The sequence below is a fragment of the Theropithecus gelada genome, chromosome 4 (genome assembly GCF_003255815.1).
Source record: "Theropithecus gelada isolate Dixy chromosome 4, Tgel_1.0, whole genome shotgun sequence".
Classification (NCBI taxonomy): Eukaryota; Metazoa; Chordata; class Mammalia; order Primates; family Cercopithecidae; genus Theropithecus; species Theropithecus gelada.
The window spans coordinates 57,897,997-57,919,297 of NC_037671.1; the positions used below are offsets into that span (position 1 = coordinate 57,897,997).

The 21,301-nt window shown below is 34.1% G+C and overlaps 1 protein-coding gene across 4 annotated transcripts in view; it reads right to left on the bottom strand.

The window, feature by feature from the left end:
* Positions 1-2,934: 2,934 nt before the first annotated feature.
* Positions 2,935-21,301, bottom strand: part of BMP5 (bone morphogenetic protein 5) — a 123,150-nt gene continuing 104,783 nt past the window's right edge. For 2 of the 4 annotated variants that reach the window (XM_025382694.1, XM_025382693.1), the window contains 3 exons: positions 9,701-9,777; positions 8,283-8,393; positions 2,935-4,946 (listed from right to left, as the gene is read on the bottom strand). In XM_025382694.1, the coding sequence (XP_025238479.1) occupies positions 4,797-4,946; positions 8,283-8,393; positions 9,701-9,777 (338 nt within the window). In that variant the 3' untranslated portion in view covers positions 2,935-4,796. The remainder of the gene's footprint in view (positions 4,947-8,282; positions 8,394-9,700; positions 9,778-21,301) is intronic. The other 2 variants (XM_025382695.1, XM_025382696.1) reach the window with 2 other exon arrangements.

A 21,301-nucleotide genomic window follows, 5' to 3' on the forward strand; every position in this document is an offset into this window, starting at 1 on the left:
GCTTTTTAAACTATGGTTGTTAAACGATATTTATTTTAATCTATCCCCCATGTTTACTATTTTTTACTTATCATTTTTGCATATATTTCCTTTTGAACTTTATTTTCTTTCTTCCTGAGGTATAGCCATTAGCAGTGGCTTTGCTATTAATGATAAATTCTTTTTCAGTTTCCGTTTTATTGTCTCAAAAATGTTTTAATTTGCCCTAACTATTGAAGATAGTTTTGCAAGACACAGAATTCTAAATAAGTTATTTTTCCTTATCAATTTAAAGACAGTAATTATAAGTTGACTGACTTTGAAATTGAGAAGAGTTTGATTGAGAAGCGAACTGTTAGCCCAAAAATTGTCCCCAATTTTCTGGAAGACTGATTAGATGGATGTTAGATCTCCCTTTAGTCCCCATGTACTTTTAGTTCTCTGTTAGATTTTCCATCTCTATCTGGCTCAATGCTGCCTTCTGGATAGTTTCTTCAGATCTGTCAGCCAGCTCACTATCTCTTTTGTTCTTGATATCAAAACCACTATTTATCACATCCAATAAAGCTTAAAGATTTTTCTTCTTAGATGTTTTATTTAGTCATTTAAGATCTTTTTATACTTATGTTTTTATTCTTTTTGAAAAAATCACATAAAATATACTTACTTATATTCTATATCCAATAATTCAGTAAACAAGACAGTTACGAGTTTGGTGTTAGCATTTTTTCTTATACCTCTTATAGTGCCTTGTTTGTACATTTATTGTGATACTTTTTGTTTTGTTTGTTTGTTCCTTTGGTTGTTTTGGTGTGAGCTTATATTCCTTAGTGTATTTTCAGTGGGAGTTCCTTGGGTCACAGGTTAAATGTCAAGTTCCAAAAGAGAAATTTTGCATTTGCTTCTCTCAAATGCTTTTTCAGCTTCACTAATCAGATCAGAGACTTTTAAGACTTACATTTATGCCATAACTGCACACGAGTATATGTGTATGTGTAGATGCCATACATAGTGTGACTTCTAGTCTGTCTCTTGCCGCACGGAAAGGTCATTGAAACCAAAGCTCCGGGCAAATAGAAATCAGAAAATGCTACTAATGCAGTACTCATTTCTCCCCTGTACGTGTGTGTGTGTTGCTAGAGAAAGTGATACGTAGTCTAAGCTCTCTTATTGGGCTTATGCTCAAGTTTGAGAATTTTTCTCCTACTTTTTTCTGCAGATACCTGAAAGAAAATATAGTCCAGCTTTTTAAGTAAGTTCTATATTTAACTATATAGTATTATCCGCAATGAACTTATATATTAGTGAGCTTATGTCTCACTAAACTCTTGAGTTAGGTCCTGTTTCCAGACTGACGAATTCTTGAGGCTCTTTATGCAGTATTATCTACTTTATTTTCTTCTCTATAATTTGCAGAAGTTGAGGATCTACTGTATCTACCCATCCCCTACTTTGACCTTTCAGATTTGGTTTGATTTGATTTGATTTGATTTTTGAGACGGAGTTTCGCTCCTGTTGCCCAGGTTGGAGTGCAATGGCACGATCTCAGCTCACCGAAACCTCTGCCTCCCAGGTTCAAGCAATTCTCCTGCGTCAACTTCCCAACTAGCTGGGATTACAGGCATGTGCCACCACAATCAGCTAATTTTTTATTTTTAGTGGAGATGGGGTTTCACCATGTTGGTCAGGCTGGTCTCAAACTCATGACCTCAGGTGATCCACGCACCTCAGCCTCCCAAAATGCTGGGGTTACAAATGTGAGCTACCACGCCTGGACCAGAATTGATTTTAGGTTAGCTGACTTAGTGAAGTTGAAACAAGGATGCAAAAGTTAACATGCATGCTTTTGATTTTTGAAATTTCTTTGTAATTTTTAAAGGCTATATCTGATGTGACTTTTCCTGCCTTTGAAATCTGTCTTTAAAACAGCCTTTAATAAATATCAAAATAGATTTTTAAAATTTGGCAGAGCCTTTGCTATTTAAAATTGCTAACTTGGTTACAGCATCATTTTCTACTTAAATAAGCATTGACATTGATTGTTACTTTTTGTACTTTCTCTTCAATTATGATCTTAAAGAAACTTGATAAAACACAGATGTATACCTGTATACCAACAATTTTTATGCTTTATCAGCAAAGGCATCTTCATTTCTAACTTTAAAAACTTCCAGACCAAAAAAAAAAAAAAATTGTGAAAGGAAAAATAGGTAATCCGAGATGGAAATTAGATAATAGTGAGCACTGGACTGAACAGTTATTAGATGGTTACTTGTGTTTGGGAATGAAGATTTCTTCTGACTTGAATGGAACTGCAACATAAGCTAATTATTCATCGTAAATGTCTTGGGAGATGGTATCTGCCAGCTTGTGAAGTACCCAGTAGACTCTGGCTTGGGTTTGATGATGATGATACAAGGATTATAAAATGACAGTCCTTAGTTGAGAAAAAAATAATTTTGGGTTTTCTGCCTGTGTTTTCTTAATTTCTTTAATGTAGACTATTTATTTTTGCCTTAGTTTTAAAGAATTTGAATATTTATGATTTATGCCATTCTATTTCCAAAAAGGATTATGGCCACTTTACAGAATAAAAACAAGTATAAAGCAGAAAAATTAAAAATAATCAAAAAAACAAGTACATCATTAACAAACTAAAAAGATCTGAATGAAGATCTGTTAAAATAGGCCAAATTATTCCGGTTTCTGGTAATAGCTTGGGTATCACCAAGTTAATACTAAGAGTTTACTGTAATAGTTATTAGAAAATAATGTGACTGAGTATATGTGCATATTATACACATAGGTAATTCTAGAAAATGCAAAAACACTGATGCCAATTATCTCCCTTCTCATATGAAAAAGAACAAATGAGGTATTTCCCCATCCTAATTTTTTTTGCTGTTTTTAAAATTTGTTGTTTGAACAGATTAAGAAAAATCTTTAATTCATGGATTGTTGCTTTGCACATTTAATAGTGAGATAATTATTAACAACACAAAAAACAATTTTAGCAATTAAGAACAACAAAGAATCATGTGATCCACAAACACTTTGCATTTGATAAATATTCTTATAGTCTCAATTTATGACATACTTACATTTTGTATTCCTTTTAAATAAAGAACCAAATCAAGAACAGCAGAAATTAGCATCTGTTTTATTTTAAAATATGGAAATATATTTAAACAGCACATTTAAAGAATAAAATAATAGACTTCCATTTCTTATTCTCTCAATGGTACACCATTAATCAAAAATATATTACTTAACGTCCCCGTTAATATAGTTACTGTCAAATTTTCTTTAAGATAAACTGTATTTCAAAACAACATTTTAATATACCTGAATTACAAACAAAGCCATAACATTTTTGAAGACACTTTTATGTTTTGTTTGAAAGATCCAAAAGGATGATTAATAAGTGGTGCTTTATGAATATTTTAGATTAACTGTAAATAAGCCTAACCACAGAGTCACCATAAAATAGCAAGTTATCATTCTGAAGATCATTCTTCAAAAAGTCAGTGTGTGTTAAAGAAAGGCCTTACAGGGCATTCCAATAGATAGAGAAAATAAATTAATTTTAGAGGGAAGAACACACATGCACACACCCACATACCCCCCCACCCCAGAACCTTCCTGTTTGGAATTATTTGTGCTTGGAAGAAGGTTTACAGAATCCCTTTACAAAATACGGTTTTCATTGAGCTCACTCTCAAAGATATGAAAAATGAATTTCAGCTGTTCTTCAGAAATGGCAATTCCGTCAAAGCCATTCTGGGACTTTTGGCAATTTCCTCCAGTTTAGTTTCAGTGCTTTTACTTCTAAATAAAATCCCTTGCATCACATCAATCAGCAAACTCAGTTATAAAGGAGAGTTAAAGAAAATGGTTCTGTCGGCATCTTCTGCTCTTGTACATTTTATGCATGCAGTGACTCCTGCCTGTGGGGAGGAAAGTGAAGCCCATGTAAATGTTTATTTATTTTGGACTAGGTTTTTAAATCTTAAAAAAAAAAAAATCTGCAGCAGTAGTGTTCTAGATAATAGGCAGATATGATTTATCTGAGGTAAGAAGGTTGTACTACAGTTAGTGTTAACTTGGAAAGCTATGGACACAGGCTCAAGCCTGTCTTCTGAAGCTTTGAGCTCTTTGCAAAATCTACAATCCACAAGCCAAAAAGGAACATGCTCCTACAGTTACACCAGTTCTATTAAAGCAAACAGTTAAAACAATTATGTGCAATCTTTCAGCTTCTATGTTCTGCCTACTGTTTGTTTATTCAAATCCAGTTCAACATTTCACTTTATCTAATGAAGCAGGAACTCTGAAAGAGAAATTGTGTTTATCCAAGCATTTTTGCTTGGGTTGTTATTTTTTTAAGTCTTATTTCTAAATAAATATCCTATCGTGGTTTTTCATTGGCACAATATAAATAAATTATTCAATTTCCTTCCACAATATTAAACAGTCAAAGGAGTTCTGTCTAATCTCAGAAAATTATATAAAATTGTATTCAAAAAAAATGTTGAAATGGAATTGAATGGACTCAGCATAACCCATTGAAAATTAGACTAGATGATCTATTGTATAATGTAGTGGCCTATAAATTTTACTGATAAAGCATCCGCAAAAGAGAATATATACCTTTAAATAAATAAAAATGACTATATACATGATATTGTACATAGGAAAAGAGTCAAAATGAGCCAGACTAATTTTAGGAAATTCCCCGTTTGTCTGAAAGTATGCTTTTTTATTGCAGCCATAAATCTTAATACAGATATTTTGTTATTATCAATATTTAATATTAATTAGTGGCAGCCACATGAGCGTACTACCATATTTCTATATTTTTTCAAAATGACATTGGAGCTGTCATCAAAGTACAGAACAGAGATGGCGTTTAATTTGGTTGGAGCACAACAAGGCTTTGGTACGTGATCAGGAAACATCAGATGAACCTGGGAAAGGAAAAAAAGTTTTGTTTTATTAAGAAATAAAATACACATTTTCTTACAGTTTTAAAATGATATGCTTGTTTTATCACTCAAAATCAGGCACACCGTTAAGCTCATCGCCCTTCTCCCATTTATGTTCCATGACTGGGGTGAGGGACTGAAAGATGTATTCTTAAGCATTAACACCTGGAATCAACCCACCCATTTCAATTATGTGTTTGAACCTTGAAAAATATCTCACCAAATAAAGAAAACTTCCTCTATAGAATATTCAGTGGAAGTTTTCCTAGGGAAAGAACACAGCAACTAGCAGTCTGTTGCTTTTAGTTGAAATGACTATTTCTATACTTATCATGAGGAATATGGAAGTTATAAGAAAAAATCAATGAAAACACATAGTTGCAGAAAGATTTGGATCTAAGAATACCTTTTAAAAGGAAAATTAAACAATAAATCACACATTTTATGCCAACTCTTAATTTTCCATGGTAAAAGCAGCATAAAAATCATAATAAAATAAAATCCACATATAATCCAATACTTGCCTTTAAGAATGATTTCAGCTCTTTGTAGAATTTTTTTTATCACATTGGCTGGAGTTTAATATCCATTTACTTTTTTCTCCCTTGCCTGCCCACTAGACAACTGACAAAAAGCAGGCTAAGCTAAATCAGAAGCAAAGGGCCTAGATGCTTTACAAATGAACATCCACCTCCCCAGAAGCCTAAAAAGGTGTCTGTACATGGAAAGTGAAATGCTTAAGGGTTGATAATAATTTTGATCAGACTGGCAGTCTGCCTATGATTTGAAATAATTGAGCAAAGAGCCAGAACACAGTTCTCCGCTTTCCCACCCACCTATTCTGGCCCTTCCCCCAGAGGAGTTTATGGGAAATCCCACTGATGAGTCTTATGGGATCCACAAAAAGCAAATACAACCTCTTACGGTTTTGGCTGTACAACGTCCTGGCTGAAATGATATAGGAGCCTTGCATGTGGACAGAAACAGCAGGAAAAATGAGGTGACCTGACACTGAAATTTCCTAAGACCTCACAAAACTAAATGTTGGATATTTTCTACAAATTTCTGATGCAGCTTATGTCCTTCATCAGCTTTATCTTCCATAAGCCACACATACGTGATTGATAATTCCGCTGTTTCAATGGCCTTGGCAGTCTACCGAGAAAAAAAATGGATTGTTCTTGAATGGTTTCTCAATATATTATTCACAAACGTACTTTCCTCTCTCTTTTTGTTTCATGTCCTTCACAGAACAAACATACAGCGTGCACAACACCAGGAGGGGGAAAAAAAAAAAGAAAAATCAAACTTCCCGGTATGCTCCAGTTTTGCTATGACTTATGTCCTCCATCCCAGGGTGGAGATACAGAGCAGACTCTTGTTCCAAGTTTGTGTCACTTTTTTTTTAACTTTGTTTTTTGATACTTTACTACAGCCATAAGAGCTGAACATATGTATTTATTTATTTTAAAAAAGAAAAAATGAGAGAAGGGGGGTATTTGACAAATGGTATTTTTCAGTAAGTAGGCACTGCTTAGCCTGAGTGAATCTTTGATACATTATATCCATATCTAAGGAAACAAAAGTCTGCTTTCATAGTCATCGAAATGATGATAAAAAGAGGCAAAGAACTTTCTGAGAAATTAAGTAGCATTACTTCAACTGATAGGAGTTATTCTACGACCTTACAGAAAGACAGTGATCTTGAAGTTCTCTTCATAGGATGAAACAACAGCATTCTTTATCTGATATGCTTTCATGTCAACATGAATTCTCATATACAAAGAGAAAAGTTAACTTCTTAGAAATCATTTTAGTGGTAGAAGTTTGAATGCAAAACATCCATCCCTGCAAAGCCTACCTACTTCCATACTCCCAGAAATAGTATTCCATATAAAGAGAGCTTATATTTACAGATAGCAAAGGTGAAGTCATATCAGACTTTAAAATCCTCCCAGAAATTTACTCTCTACCTTGTATATCGCACTAAAGTAGGCATTCTCACTGGTCATGAATCAATAAAAAGAAGAATTTTTATAAATTGCTTTAAAAATATTTGCTTTATCTTTCTGTTGCCCTCTAGCCCAAGGTTATTTCCAGTCTTTGATAATGTTCATGCTCTAGTTGTTATAGATTACATTTTTTGGTGTCTAGCTATTCTGTAGTATTTTATGAAGTCAACAAAGATGCCAGTAAATATCAAGTCATTCAAGTATTTGATTTTGCCAGTTCATATAGATGATTGTTTATTAAGAAGGAAACTAGGCTACTCCTTAATTCAGCTTTAAATTTTAAATTAATTGTGGGGGAAATTAGCAAGCTTAGAGAGAGTTAAATCTTCACAAATCCTAAGAGTAATTCTTTCTTTTGCCATAAAGATGCCTCAGCCACAAAGATAGGTTTTTCTACTATCTACTTTTCTCTTACTGGCAGCCACCAATTAATTCCACTCCCATCAAGCCTTGATTCTAAAATAATGTGTTCTCTCCCATTCTTCTTAAATACAAAATTTAAAATGTTTATATGAGCCCAAACATTGATTTAAAATTATATCACATAGTCTGGTATGTCTGCTAGGAGCCTCTCGTTTAGTCTTCTGGAGAGTGTTCCTCTGCCAAATCAATAGGTCAGATACTATGAGGTACATCAGACTCTCAAAAGGTTTCACGAGCTCATTAGGTAGAATGCAATCAGTTCATCAAGTCAACCATTCAGAACATTATTCATAAAAGTAAGCCTAGATTATTAGAGATTTAATCACTGTTAAGTTTCTGAGAGTAAGGAATAAAGAAAAGGAAGTATAATTTCTACTTTAAAGATTACAGGAGAAGGAGGAGAAGAACAATAAGAAATGTCAATTAGTTTCCCATTTGTGTACTACACTGAAGAACTTTTATAATACCGAAGTGTGTTACAGAACATTCTTAAATAATTAAAAACCCTCAGATGAAATTTAGTACAGCTATTACTCAGTGTTTTTGCAATGATTACTAATGAATTGCTAGGTTAGAAACAGCCCCGGGGAACCTGTGTGCTTAGTCATACAGTTAATGAAGAAACAGTTCAAGATGACCATTTCATGTTATTACTCCAATTTTCCTAGCTGAATCCTTCTCCATTGTGTAATTGGGATTACTCTAAACCAGCCTGAGTTTCCTGACTATACCCACAGTTGTTACTTCAGCTCTAAAAAGAAACAAATGAGTTTGAGAAGATAAAATAATGCATTAAAAATTGTAAATAGATGCTTTCCTCTAAAACAACTTTTTAATATGCTTGCATTCTAAGCTACTTTTAATCCTTCAAAACAAAGCTTACCAGAGTCTGAACTATAGCATGATTTGTGGCATTCATATGAGCGTTAAGTGGAAAAGAACATTCTCCATCACAATAAAATGCAGCGTATCCTTCTGGTGCTATAATCCAGTCCTGACACACACACAAAACAAGAAACAATAGTATCACCAAAGTAAAAATTAAAAAAAAATTCTTAAAAATTATTGAAATATATTGTATCTGAATAGGTTTACATTCCTGGTCCAACAATTATTCTAATGGAATAACTTTCCCCACACCCTTTAATTTTAAGCTGAAGTTTAGGACAAAAGTATAAATATTTTCACAAGAAATTGTCCTAATTACTCCCAAGAGGTAGTTATGTAAGATATTCATAGTATGTATTAAACATGTACGCATGAATAAAACTATTATAAGAAAATAGCATTCTAAATATTGTTTAAACAGGAAATGATGAACTCTGGAAAGTTCAAGTGAACCCAAAAGAAAAAGGAGAATCAAGTTAATTGAGATTATTCTCAGTACTTCTTAAGGAATCATTCTTAGTTTTATAAGTCTGACAACATCCTAAAGCCTTAATATCCTTTCTGCATGCTGTTTTTCTTTCAATTCATTCATTAACTTTATAGTCTCTTTAGAAAAAATGAATTGGAGCAAATTCCTAAAAACTGAACATGATAAATTTCAGGAAGCTAAATAATTGGTACATATATGGTTGCCTTGATATTTTTCCCACAGAGAAATAAAATTTGGCACAAATGTAAGAATTCTTGAGTTATTCACGTTGAAAGTTTATCATAAATTTTGAATATATTTACATTTTAATAGTATTTCTCAATACAATAACTCATATATGAGAATCCATTGTAATAAAATATTAGGAGAAACCTTAAAATTTCTTTTTAAACTGTCACCATATAGAGCCATTCAAAAATTACTTTGGTGAAATTTTCCTCCTCATCCTGTTTCAAAATGCCATCTAAAGATAGCAATACATTTTTAAGTGCAAGAAAAAAAAATGTCTGTCATCTTCCCCATGACAGGGACATTATAGTTGAGGGCTCTATTTCCTAGCCCAATAGTTGGAGACCCTCAGAGGCTTAGTGGAGTTACTTATACTAATATGAACAAATCTTCTATTTATCATAAAATTAAAAGTTTGTAATACTTAAACAACAACACTCTTTTTTTTCTTCCTAAATATCTTAGTGTTCTATGTTTTATTCAACATAGTTTTTTTGTTTGTGAAACCTACTAATCATGTTTCAATGGTAAAAGGTTAATTGAGAAATGAAAATAAAGTGAATAAGCCATATTCTAACTGGTCATGTCAAAAATCATTGGGTATTATTTCGGAAATTTACTGCCAAAGACTATGACTTACTAAGGATTTATGACAATTCAGAAAAAAAGGATCTAAGTTGACTGAAAATTCTTACCTGCCATCCCAGATCCCGGAAGCTCACATAGAGTTCGTGCTTCTTACAGGCTTGTTTTTGCTCACTTGTGTTATAATCTGAAGATAAAAACCACATTTTTCATAAATGGTTGCTTAAAGATATACTAATATTTCTTTTGTGAGATCACTGGTAGGATTTTTTAAAGGGGTTTTATTTGAAGTTGTGGAACATGAATTTCAATCTTAAAGCCAGAACTACTTACTAACCATGTGAACTTCAGTCAAGTTACTTGTCCTGGGTTTCTTCTTCTGTGAGATGTAGACAATACCATTTACCTTATGAAGCTCTAACAAGGATTCTGTTAGGCCATCTGCTTCACAGGGCAGAGTGTGGTGTATGTCGTTCACTGAGTACCATCTGCTCAACGAATACTTATTAATTCATTCATACTCTAGGGGTACTTAATATATTCATATATATATATACACACACACACACACACATATATATATTTGTGCAATAATTTTTAACATCTTCCATGAGGCAGATACTGGGATCTTAGCTGATTTTATTTTAATAAATATCTTAACCTCAGGATACCACAAGTTGAGCTTCTAATCATCCCCCAAAATCCCGTCCACCTGTAGACTTCATTCTTGACTGATGGTAGTTGCCTGGGTTAAAAAATAAAAGCCAAAACAAAACAAGAATCAAAATAGTTTTGTGGTTTTTTTTTTTTCATTTACACATCCAATCCATCAGGAAATCTCACACACTGTCTTCACTAAGTGCAAAATGCACCTCCTCTCACGCCCTTAATAATTGGTCTTGGTCCAAGCCACCATCATCTCCAGCATGAATTACTGCAATATCCTCATTGCTAGTCTCCCGGCTTCTGCTCTTGCTCCTCTACAGCAAACTAGTCAAGTGGACCTTTTAACAAGTAAACCTAATTACATCACTTCCCTGCCAGTCCCTCTATGGTCCTCATATCACTAAGAGTGAAATATTCTCAGAGTGGTTACAAGGCTCTCTACATTTTGGTTCCACTATCCCTCTGACTCATTTCCTGTCACTCTTCTTCTCCTTCACCTTGCTCCAGCCACCACACCTTCTTGCTGTTTCACTCACAATCAGCCTTACTCCCACTTTAGAGGCTTTTCTCTCACTAGTCCCCCTCCCTGGATAGCTACATGGCTAATTCCTGCATCTTCATGTCCTTGCTTAAGCAACATCTCAACAAGGCCTTCACTACCCTTTTAATATTACAACTCTCACCCTGATACACCTGATTTCTCTCACTTTGTTCTGATGTTTTCCCATCTCAATTTTCACTATGCCATTTCTTCATTAATTTATGCATGGCTTCTTGTCTGTTTCCTCCTACTAAAATATAAGCTTCACAAGGGCAAGAATCTTGTTTAGCTCTGTTTTGCTCACTGATGTATCCCTAGTGCCAGGAACAGTGCCTGGCATACAATAAACATTCAAAAAAGTATCTGAGGAGTTAATGGACAAATTTCTCAGAGTGTTCCACAAGGGATTTGAGGCAAGTGAAATACTATCATTGCATATTTTGGAATGTAATCTGAAATACCCATAACTTTTTATAATTGTTTTAAATGATTAAATATAAATGCAGAATTTCAATCTTGCACCTGGAATAAAGTAAAACACTGAAGAAACACAGAGATTTATGGAACATTTTTCATTGTTGTCTTATCTGAGGTTTGCTCACATTTTGTACAAACATTCGAAAAACTAGTCCACTTTATTTCTAATATAAAATGTTAAATAAATAAAATTAAAAAACAATTTGTTTCACAGTTTTTGTTAAAGTGTCACCTTCCAGTTGAATTACCCTCAACCTCTAACAGAAGTGTAGGCACATTAGAGATCAAAGGAGCCCACCATAGAGGGGCTTACCTCTCATGATTACTTCAAGTAATTATTTGTTTAATGTTAATCTAGAAAACAAGCTAATGATTAAATTTTGAAATCAAGGTATTTTTCTTCTAGGTTATTTATTCCTACTATGCAATTAACTTCATTAAAACAGATTAAATAAGTAGATAATGGGAAATGGAGGAGAGAGGATTTATTTCACACTCTACATTCTGGTTCTTTAGGGAAATATCTCCCTTGGAGCTAACTTTGTTCAGGTAACGGACAAATGCACTTTAGCACTAAACATGACATGGATAAATTTCCTCGATCCTTTTTAGAGAAAAGAAATAATTGATTCTACTATTGGTTTGATTTCATAAACTCCTTGGTATACAAAATAGGAAAAGAAAAAATGTTAGCTATGCCTTGGACCAAAGGGGTCAGCAAACTTTTTCTTTAAAGAGACAGATTGACCCAGCCACCCTATTATTGGGGATATACCCAAAGGATTATAAGTCATGCTGCTATAAAGACACATGCACACACGTTTATTACGGCACTATTCACAATAGCAAAGACTTGGAATCAACCCAAATGTCCATCAGTGACAGACTGGATTGAGAAACTGTGGCACATATACACCATGGAATACTATGCAGCCATAAAAAAGGATGAGCTCATGTCCTTTGTAGGGACATGGATGCAGCCGGAAACCATCATTCTCAGCAAACTATCGCAAGAACAGAAAACCAAATACCGCATGTTCTCACTCATAGGTGGGAACTGAACAATGAGATCACTTGGACACAGGAAAGGGAGCATCACACACCGGGTCCTATTGTGGGGAGGGGGGGTGGGGGAGGGATTGCATTAGGAGATATACCTAATGTAAATGACGAGTTAATGGGTGCAGCACACCAACGTGGCACATGTATACATATGTAACAAGCCTGCACGCTGTGCACGTGTACCGTAGAACTTAAAGTATTAAAAAAATAAAAAAGAGACAGATAGCAAATATTTTAGGCTAAGTGGTCCCCCCCTTGCAACTATTCAATTTTGCTGCTGTAGTATAAAAGCAACCATAGACAATATGTAAATGAATGGGTGTGGCTATATTCCAGTAAAAATTTACATACGGATACTAAAATTTGAATTTCATATGATTTCCACATGCTACAAAATATTGTCCTTTTTTTCCAAGCAAACATTTAAAAATGGAAAGACCACTCTTAGTAGGTCATACAAAAACAAGATAGGCTTAATTTGGTTATTGGGCCTTACTTTTTCCAACTCTGCATTAGATAATAATGGGAATATTTATTCATCTTTGTCTTAATTGAAAATATTAAATATGAATAGCATTGTAGCCAATAACACATACATGTTTATATGAAAAGCCATAAACTACAAATATAGTTATTTGAATTCAATGTTTATAAAAAATGAAGAAAATAAAACTTAAAAGTCAAAATATATCTGTTCCATATATATGTCTTTTTATGCAGGCTAAGTGATGTATATAATATAACATCATATAAATGTAACAAGCAATGAAATTTATAACAGAATCTGGTTCCAAGAGTCTGATTTCATAGAGCATTAGGACCATATGCTTATTCTGTCAGAAATAAAAATTAATGGATAGTGAGTGAAGTAAATGTTGTACCCAAACTAGAAAAGCCTGCAGTTAGGTTTACTCTAAATACTTGGCAGAACAAGCTGTGGGCGGAAGGGCAAGGAAATTAGATTTATGTCTTTTAAAATACTGATGGGCAGCCTTTAGGAGATTAATATGAAATGGATATAATTCTGTTGTTAACGAACCTGCCTACAAATGAAAAGTCATGGCATAAATTATTAAAATGTTCTACAATCAACACTAGAAAAAGTAAACCAACACGTCTTATCCATAGTGCAGGTGTTATCAATAATACTTCTCTGTTTTGTCTCTTAATGGTAATAATGTTAGGAAGCCAACGCCAAAATAGTAAAAATATCGTTAAATACTTGTGCAAATTTCTTTATGGTCAATTTCTAGATAGTGTATAAATTTAATCTTTAGTTTGATTTTCTTTAATTTTTTTGTCTTACAATAAAATCATGAAAAACAAAATAAATATGTGGAGGTAAAAGTTGGTAAAACACACAAAAAATCCTGAATGTGATAAGAAGAACACTAGTACACTATTGGTGGAAATGTAAATTAATACAACCATTTTTTTGAGGTTCCTCCCAAAAGTGAAAGTAGAGCTACCATATCATCAAGCAATCTCACCGCTGGGTATATATCCAAAACAAAGGAAATCAATATGTTGAAGATATATCTGCACTCCCATATTGATTGCAGCACTGTTCACAAGATACAGAAGCAACATAAGTGTCCATCAGTGGATGAATGGATAAAGAAAATGTGGTACATATACACAGTGGCTTATTATTCAGCCATAAAAAGAATGAAATTCTGTCAATTAGAGCAACATGGATGAAACTGGAAGATGTTAAGTGAGGTAAGCCAGTCACAGAGAGACAAATATCCCATGTTCTTAGTCATATGTGTAAGCTAAAAAAAAAAATTGATCTCATGAAGATAAGAGAGGAGAATGGTGGTTATCAAAAGCTGGGAATGGTAGCAGAAAGAGGGGAACAAGAACTGGCTAATGGATAAAAAAAATACAGCTTTTTAAAAAACGTACAGAAGAAATCAGTTGTGGTGTTCAATAGCACAGTATGGTGACAACAGTTAATAATTAATTCTACATTTCAAAATAACTAGAAGACAAGATTAGGAATGTTCCCAATGCAAAGAAATGATAAATATTTGATGTGATGGATATCTTAATTACCTTGATTTGATCATTACACATTGTATACATCTATCAAAATATTGCATGTACCCCATGAATATGTATAATTATTATGTATCAATGAAAACAAATTCCTGAAATCTGCATGGACTTTCAAAGCTCTGCATAATAGTTACTGACAAAAACAAATAAATAAACATGGGATAGACTTTCTGTGAACTGGACAAGAGACAATCAAGTCCAAAAACCTTCATACACCATTTTTTTTTTTTCTTCAGAACATAGTATTAGTTTCTTAAGGGGATGAAACACAGATATAGCTATAAAAGCAAATAAAAATTAGAAATAAAATTTAACATTTAACCATGACAACAGCTTAAATGAGCCAAATATGATATGCTGCTGCTTCAAAGCAAAAGAGGAGATGTTAGTTTTTTCACTCATATTTCCCAGAGAGAAAAAGGGAAAAAGGAAGTTGACACCTAAAGCATCAGGACAGAAGACCTTAATTTATTTATAAAAATTTAAAATGACGAATGAAGTACAAGAGTTGAAAAAGCAGGAATGGTACTATCATAATGCGAATTTTTATATGACCTTGGGGGTAGAAAAATTCATGATAAACCCAAAAATAAATAACAATCCTACCCAAAGATAAGGGGCTTTAAAATGCTATTGTTGCTCTAGCTCAATCATTATCTTCTATACCCAGTGAATTATTCACTTGAATTTACACACAAGCCAGTAGTAATTACTGTTGTTTATTTTGTAGAATATTAACACAATTTTGTGTTTCTGTAGGTACCAACGTGTGACACAAAACACCACAAAATAACTATAATGTGTTTGCATAACTCTGCTCAGCAAAGTATCCATGTGGATCATGTAATTAACGTCCTCACTTTAGAGCTCCTTCATATAAAAATCTATCCACAAACCTGAATTTGCCAGACACCTCTAAAGGACAGTTTCCTGATGCCTCCTGCTCACTATTTCTACTTCTGACCTCACACTCAGTATTCACTATTTTTGTTAATAGGACCATCAGTCACCTAGTGGCCAGGACAGAAAATTTAGTAAGCTTCTTGATTTTCATTTTTTTCCCCTCAGATCCTGTATTAAATGGATCCACAAAGCCCCATTAGTTGATCAATTTCACTACTTAATCTAGGTGTCCTGTTGGAAGCCCTTTGCACTCTTGCTTGCCTCATCCTTCCTCAATGTCTTCTTCTGGTAACCTTATATTCTAAAATAACACTTTACCCCTGCTCCTCTTTGACGTCTCTGATGATATTCTTTTGGCTTATTTTATGGAATTCCTTTTTCTCTTTTGCCTATACTTACAGTATTGATGTTCCCCAAGGAGGCTCCATTTTATTATTTTTGCTTTCTTTGTTTCCTGTGGCATTTGGTCAGCCTCATTCTACATCTAACAATTTGGCTTATAGCTACATCTTTTCCCTACACATTCCACTTATTCTCAACACTCCCCTCTCCAGAGTGCTGGGTTATCCATCCTCTTCAAACCCCTGCTGGCCCTATCCCATGTGTTTTGGTTCCTACATCTCTCTCTCCAATCTATGATCTTCATTGCTTGGAGTATTATACTAGACTCCTAATCATTATTTGAGTTTTCTGTCTCCACCCTTGGCATTCCACTCTGCACTCTGTGGCCAAAATTAACTTTTTAAAATGCATATCTGATTACGGCTCTTCTTTGTCCAATTGCCTATGCAAAGACATCACTGCTCCTTATCATCACATACCCTACTCTTTATGATTTGGCCCCTGAATAATTTGCTAACTGATATCACAGTCCTCTCACATAAAAATACATGCATCCCCCAGCCATTTGAAAATGGTTCATGGCTCCACAACTGTAGAGCCCTTTCCTTTCTACAATCTGAAATGGTTTCATCCATGTCTGTATTTCTGGAAAATGTCTATTTGTTCTCAGATAAGTCCCTCGTGTAGTATTTTGGGCCATATAGTTAATATAGTACATAGCATATAGTTTTATAATGCTGTGCCTGGCATATAATGGGAGTTTATTTAATACTGAATAAATATTACTCATAAGAAATTATACCCAGATATATTCTCCCTGTGAATTTTTCCTAGAGAGAAACTTGACAACAGACACAATGCCTTAATGTCTATTGGCAAGTCTTTTTTAAGGTGTGTAGTTAATTGCTAATATAGATTAGCCAAATTAGGTTAAAGACTCTAAAATTTCCCTTGTTTCTAGAGTATCCAAAGATAAGAAATCCTGTGACCACAGGTATGGGTACTTATAAGAGAGAGAGTGTGAACTTGTAGTTTTCTCTGATGTAAGAGTCTGAACTCTTTGCATACCAGTTCTATAAAAGCCATTGTAATGTTCAACTCTTAATGAGCATTTACCATGTACCACTATTTTATATTAGTTATATGTAATAGCTCATTTAATCCTCACAACTCACGTAATCCTGCTCTGCAAGGCAGGCATAATTAACATTCCCACTTTAAACATGAAGAAACAGTCAGAGAGAGGTAACATATCTTGTGCAAGAGTATACAACTAGTAAGTAGTGAAGTCATATTAAATGATGGATAGACGATAGATAAATGTATAGATAGAGCTAGCTAACAACATATTATATGCATCAAAATAATTGTTTCAGGAGGGGTTTTCAAAATTTTTCACGATTCAGGTCACAGATAGCAATTTTTAATATTAGTTACTGTCACAATTATGTGGATTAGAAATATTCTCATTTGTGCAGCATTGCAGGATTTTCAGTACAGCATTTATTTTGAGAGTCCCAACTTGGAAAAAAGCAAAATGTCTTTTTGGAGTGACATGATTAAATAAACTGACGCTAATACTATGTGACAACAGTTAAAAGCAATTAGCTCACCTTATTTGAAATATGGCTAATCATTGTTTATTAAACCTTTAAAATATATAACTCATGTAATTAGAAGCATATAACAAAAATGTATTCTCTCAGATGACAGAGAGGTTTGTACCATGTTGATATCAGCATATTAAGGGGATCTATTATGTATGGATTAGGTAAACAAGGGAGAAGTTTAGCTTTTTGATTTTATTATTTCTAAATACTAAAAATATATTATATAAAATATTCTATGGAAATAACTTCAATTAATTCTTTTCTTGTTTTGACTAATATCTGTTGTTCCAAGAGGCATAAATTTACACTGTATTCATTAGACAAGAGATAGTGCCTATCAAAGTTGAGAATGAGAGCAGAATGTTTCAATTTTAGTAAATATGCATTGTATCTGATTTACAATGCTTTGACTTACGATTTTTTAAATCGATGAGGGTTTGAAAGCAATACACATTCAGTAGAAATCATACTGAGAGCACCCATACAACCATTCTGTTTTTCACTTTCAGCAGAGTGTCCAATAAATTACATAAGATATTCAAAACTTAATTGTAAAATAGGCCTTTTGTTAGATGAGTTTGCCCAACTGTACGCTAATGTAAATGTTCTGGACATGTGTAAGGGAGGCTAGGCTAAGCTATGATATTTGAGCTTATAGTACTGTAAACTTTTGTTGGGTTTATTGGGATATAACCCCATTGTAAGTTGAAGAGCACCTCTATGCCAAAGACTTGCCCTGCGAAATCACCGTGGATGTAGGCAGGGCCACTACATGATTGGATTCTTTTTCAAAGATTCTCAGTATCCAGCATACAATAAGCAACCTTTCTTAGCAGTTCTGTAATGATCCAGGACTTGCCATTGGGTTCTTCATACAGGCATATGTCAGAGACATTTACTGGGGAGATACTGTGAATTTAGTTCCAGACCACTGCAATGAAGTGAACATCACAATAAAGTGAGTATCAATTTTTTTGGTTTCCCAGAGCATGTAAAAGTTATGGCTACATTATACTGCAGTCTATTAAGTGTGCAATTGGATTATATATTTAAAAATGTACATTCCTTAGTTAAAAATAATCTATTGATTAAAAAATGCCAGTGATCATCTGAGTCTTCAGCAAGTTGTAATCTTTTTGCTAACAAAGGGTCTTGCCTCAATGTTGATACTTGCTGACTGATGAGGTTGGTGATTGCTGAAGGTTGATGTGGCTGTGGCAATTTCTTAAAAGACAATAAAATTTGTCACATTGATTGACTCTTCCTTTCACAAAAGATTCTTTGTAGTGCGCAAGGCTGTTTGATAGCACTTTACTTTGTGTAGGTCTTCTTTTAAAATTGGAGTTGATCCTCTCAAATGCTGCCTCTACTCTAGTAAATAAACTTATTTAAAATGCTAATTCCTTTGCTGTCATTACAACTGTATTCACAGTATCTTCACCAGGAGAAGATTCTATCTCCAGAGACCACTTTTTTTGTTCAACCATAAGAAGCAACGCCGCATTCATTCAAGTTTTATTATGAGATTGCAGCAATCCAGTCACATCTTCAGGTTCCACTTGTAATTCAAGTTCTCTTGCTATTTCTACCACATCTGCAATGACTTCCTCCACTGAAGTCTTGAACCCCTCAAACTCATCCAAGAGGTGTAGGAATCAACTTCTTCCAAACCCTTGTTAACGTTGATATTTCGACCCCTCATAAATCACGGATGTTCTTAATGGCATCTAGAATGGTGAATCCCTTCCAGAAGGTTGCCTAGATCCTGAAGGGGAATCACTATTTATGGAAGCTACAGTATTACACAATAAATTTTTAAAATAATAAAACTTGAAAGTCAAAACTACTCCTTCATCCATGGGCAGCAGAATGGATGTTGTGCTAGCAAGCATGATAAAAACCGTTAATCTACTCATGTATGTCCATCAGAGCTCTTGGGTGATCAAGCACATTGTCAATGGGCAGTAATATTTTGAGAGGAATCTTTTTTCTGGACAATAGGTTTCAACAGTGTGCCTAAAATATTTAGTAAACCATGCTATCAACAGATGCACTGTTCATCCAGGTTTTGTTGTTCCATTTGCAGAGCCCAGGAAGAGTAGATTAAGCATGATACTTAGGGGTCCATGGATTTTCAGAATGGTAAATAAGCATTGTCTTCAACTTAATCTCACCAGGTATATTAGCCCATAACAAGAGAGTCAGATTGTCAGAAGCTTTGAAGCCAGCCATTGACTCCTCTCTAGCTATGAAAGTCCTACATAACATCTTCTTTCAATAAGGCTTCTTAATCTACATTAAAAATCTGTGGTTCAGTGTAGCTATCTTCATCAGTGATTACTTAGATATATCTCCTGGCTAACTTGATATAGCTTCTTCATCAATGCTTGCTGTTTCACCTTGCACTTTTTTGCTATGGAGATAGCTTCTTTCCTTAAACCTCATGAACCAACATCTGCTACTTTCAGACTTTTCTTCAGCAGCTTCCTTACCTCTCTCAGCCTTCACAGAATTGGGGCGAGTCAAGGCTTTGCTCTGTATTAGGCTTTGGTATAAGGGAATGTTGTGGCTGGTTGGATCTTCAATCCAGGCCACTCAAACTTTCTCCACATCAGCAAGAAAACGATTTCACTTTCTTATCATTATTATGTTGATGAAGTCACACTTTTAATTTTCTTCAAGTACTTTTCCTTTGCAGTCACAGCTTGACTAACTGCTTGGCACAAGAGGCCTAGGTTTCGGTCTATCTGGACTTTCAACATGTGTTCATCAATAAGCATAATCATTACTAGCTTTTGATTTAAAGTGAGAGATATGTAAATCTTCCTTTCATTTGAACACCTTTAGGCCATTGTGGGGTACTAACTGAACTTATTTCAATATTGTTGTGTTTCAGGGAATAGGGAACCCAAGAAAAGGGAGAGAGATGGGGTAATGACCGATTGTTGGAGGAACCAGAACACACATAACGTTTACTTCCCATCTTATATGGGTAAAGTTTGTGGTGCCACAAAACAATTACCAATAAATATCAAAGATCACTGATAACATAAACCATAACAAATATAATAATAGTAAAATTTTAAAATATTGCAAGTATTATCAAAATATGACACAGAGAAATTGAGAGAGCAAATGCTTTTGGAAAAAATGTCACCAATAGACTTGCTTAATGCAGGACTGCCACAAAACTTCAGTTTGTAAAAAAAACACATTATCTTTGAAACACAACAAAGCAAAATGCAATAAAACATCGTATGCCTGTACTCTATTCTTTTCAACACTGAATATACTCCTTCAAATAGCATCATGTTCTGGAGGTTTTTTTAAAAAGTCGTATTAACCTAGTGCCTTTATATCTTCAAGAATAGCTAGCTTAGAATTTAGCTATTGGCTCCATTTTTCTTCCTCTCACACACAAATTCAAAGAAATACCCTTTGTGCTGCCTCAACATGAAACAGGAAATATCTTCCACAATGTATCTGCTCAACCATCTTGCCAAAACCTGAAGAGGAACAAGCAGTGCAGTTTCTGCAGGAAACCTGGAAGTAATGGTTCTATATACCTTTACCTGAAAAAGGAAGTTAGTTTTTCCTATGCTGTCAACACATTAATTTACTCAACAAGTATTTTGGGGACTCCTATTTTGTGCTGGTTACTGTTCTATGCTCTCCCACAGGAATATGGAAGAAAAAAAGAACATTGGGAAGTCAGAAAGCAAGAATCGTTGAAGTAGAAAAGAAATGAGATAAAGATAGCAGAAATGACTTGAGTTTTAATTCTTCTCTACTAATGGAGATTTTCGACATTTGACAATATGCTTTGCAAAAAAACTTGCAATCAAGCAAACCTGCAATACAACTTTCCTCCCTAACTCCATCCCAACCCCACCCCTTCTTATCCATAGAGCCTTTGCACAATATTTTATTGTAAAATCTTGTTACTATTACAACTTTGTTATTTATATTTGGATAATTTTTAAATTTCACTGGCATTTCAAGTCTCCAAAGTGTCAAATGTTCTGTTTATATTAGCATTCCCTTTCCTT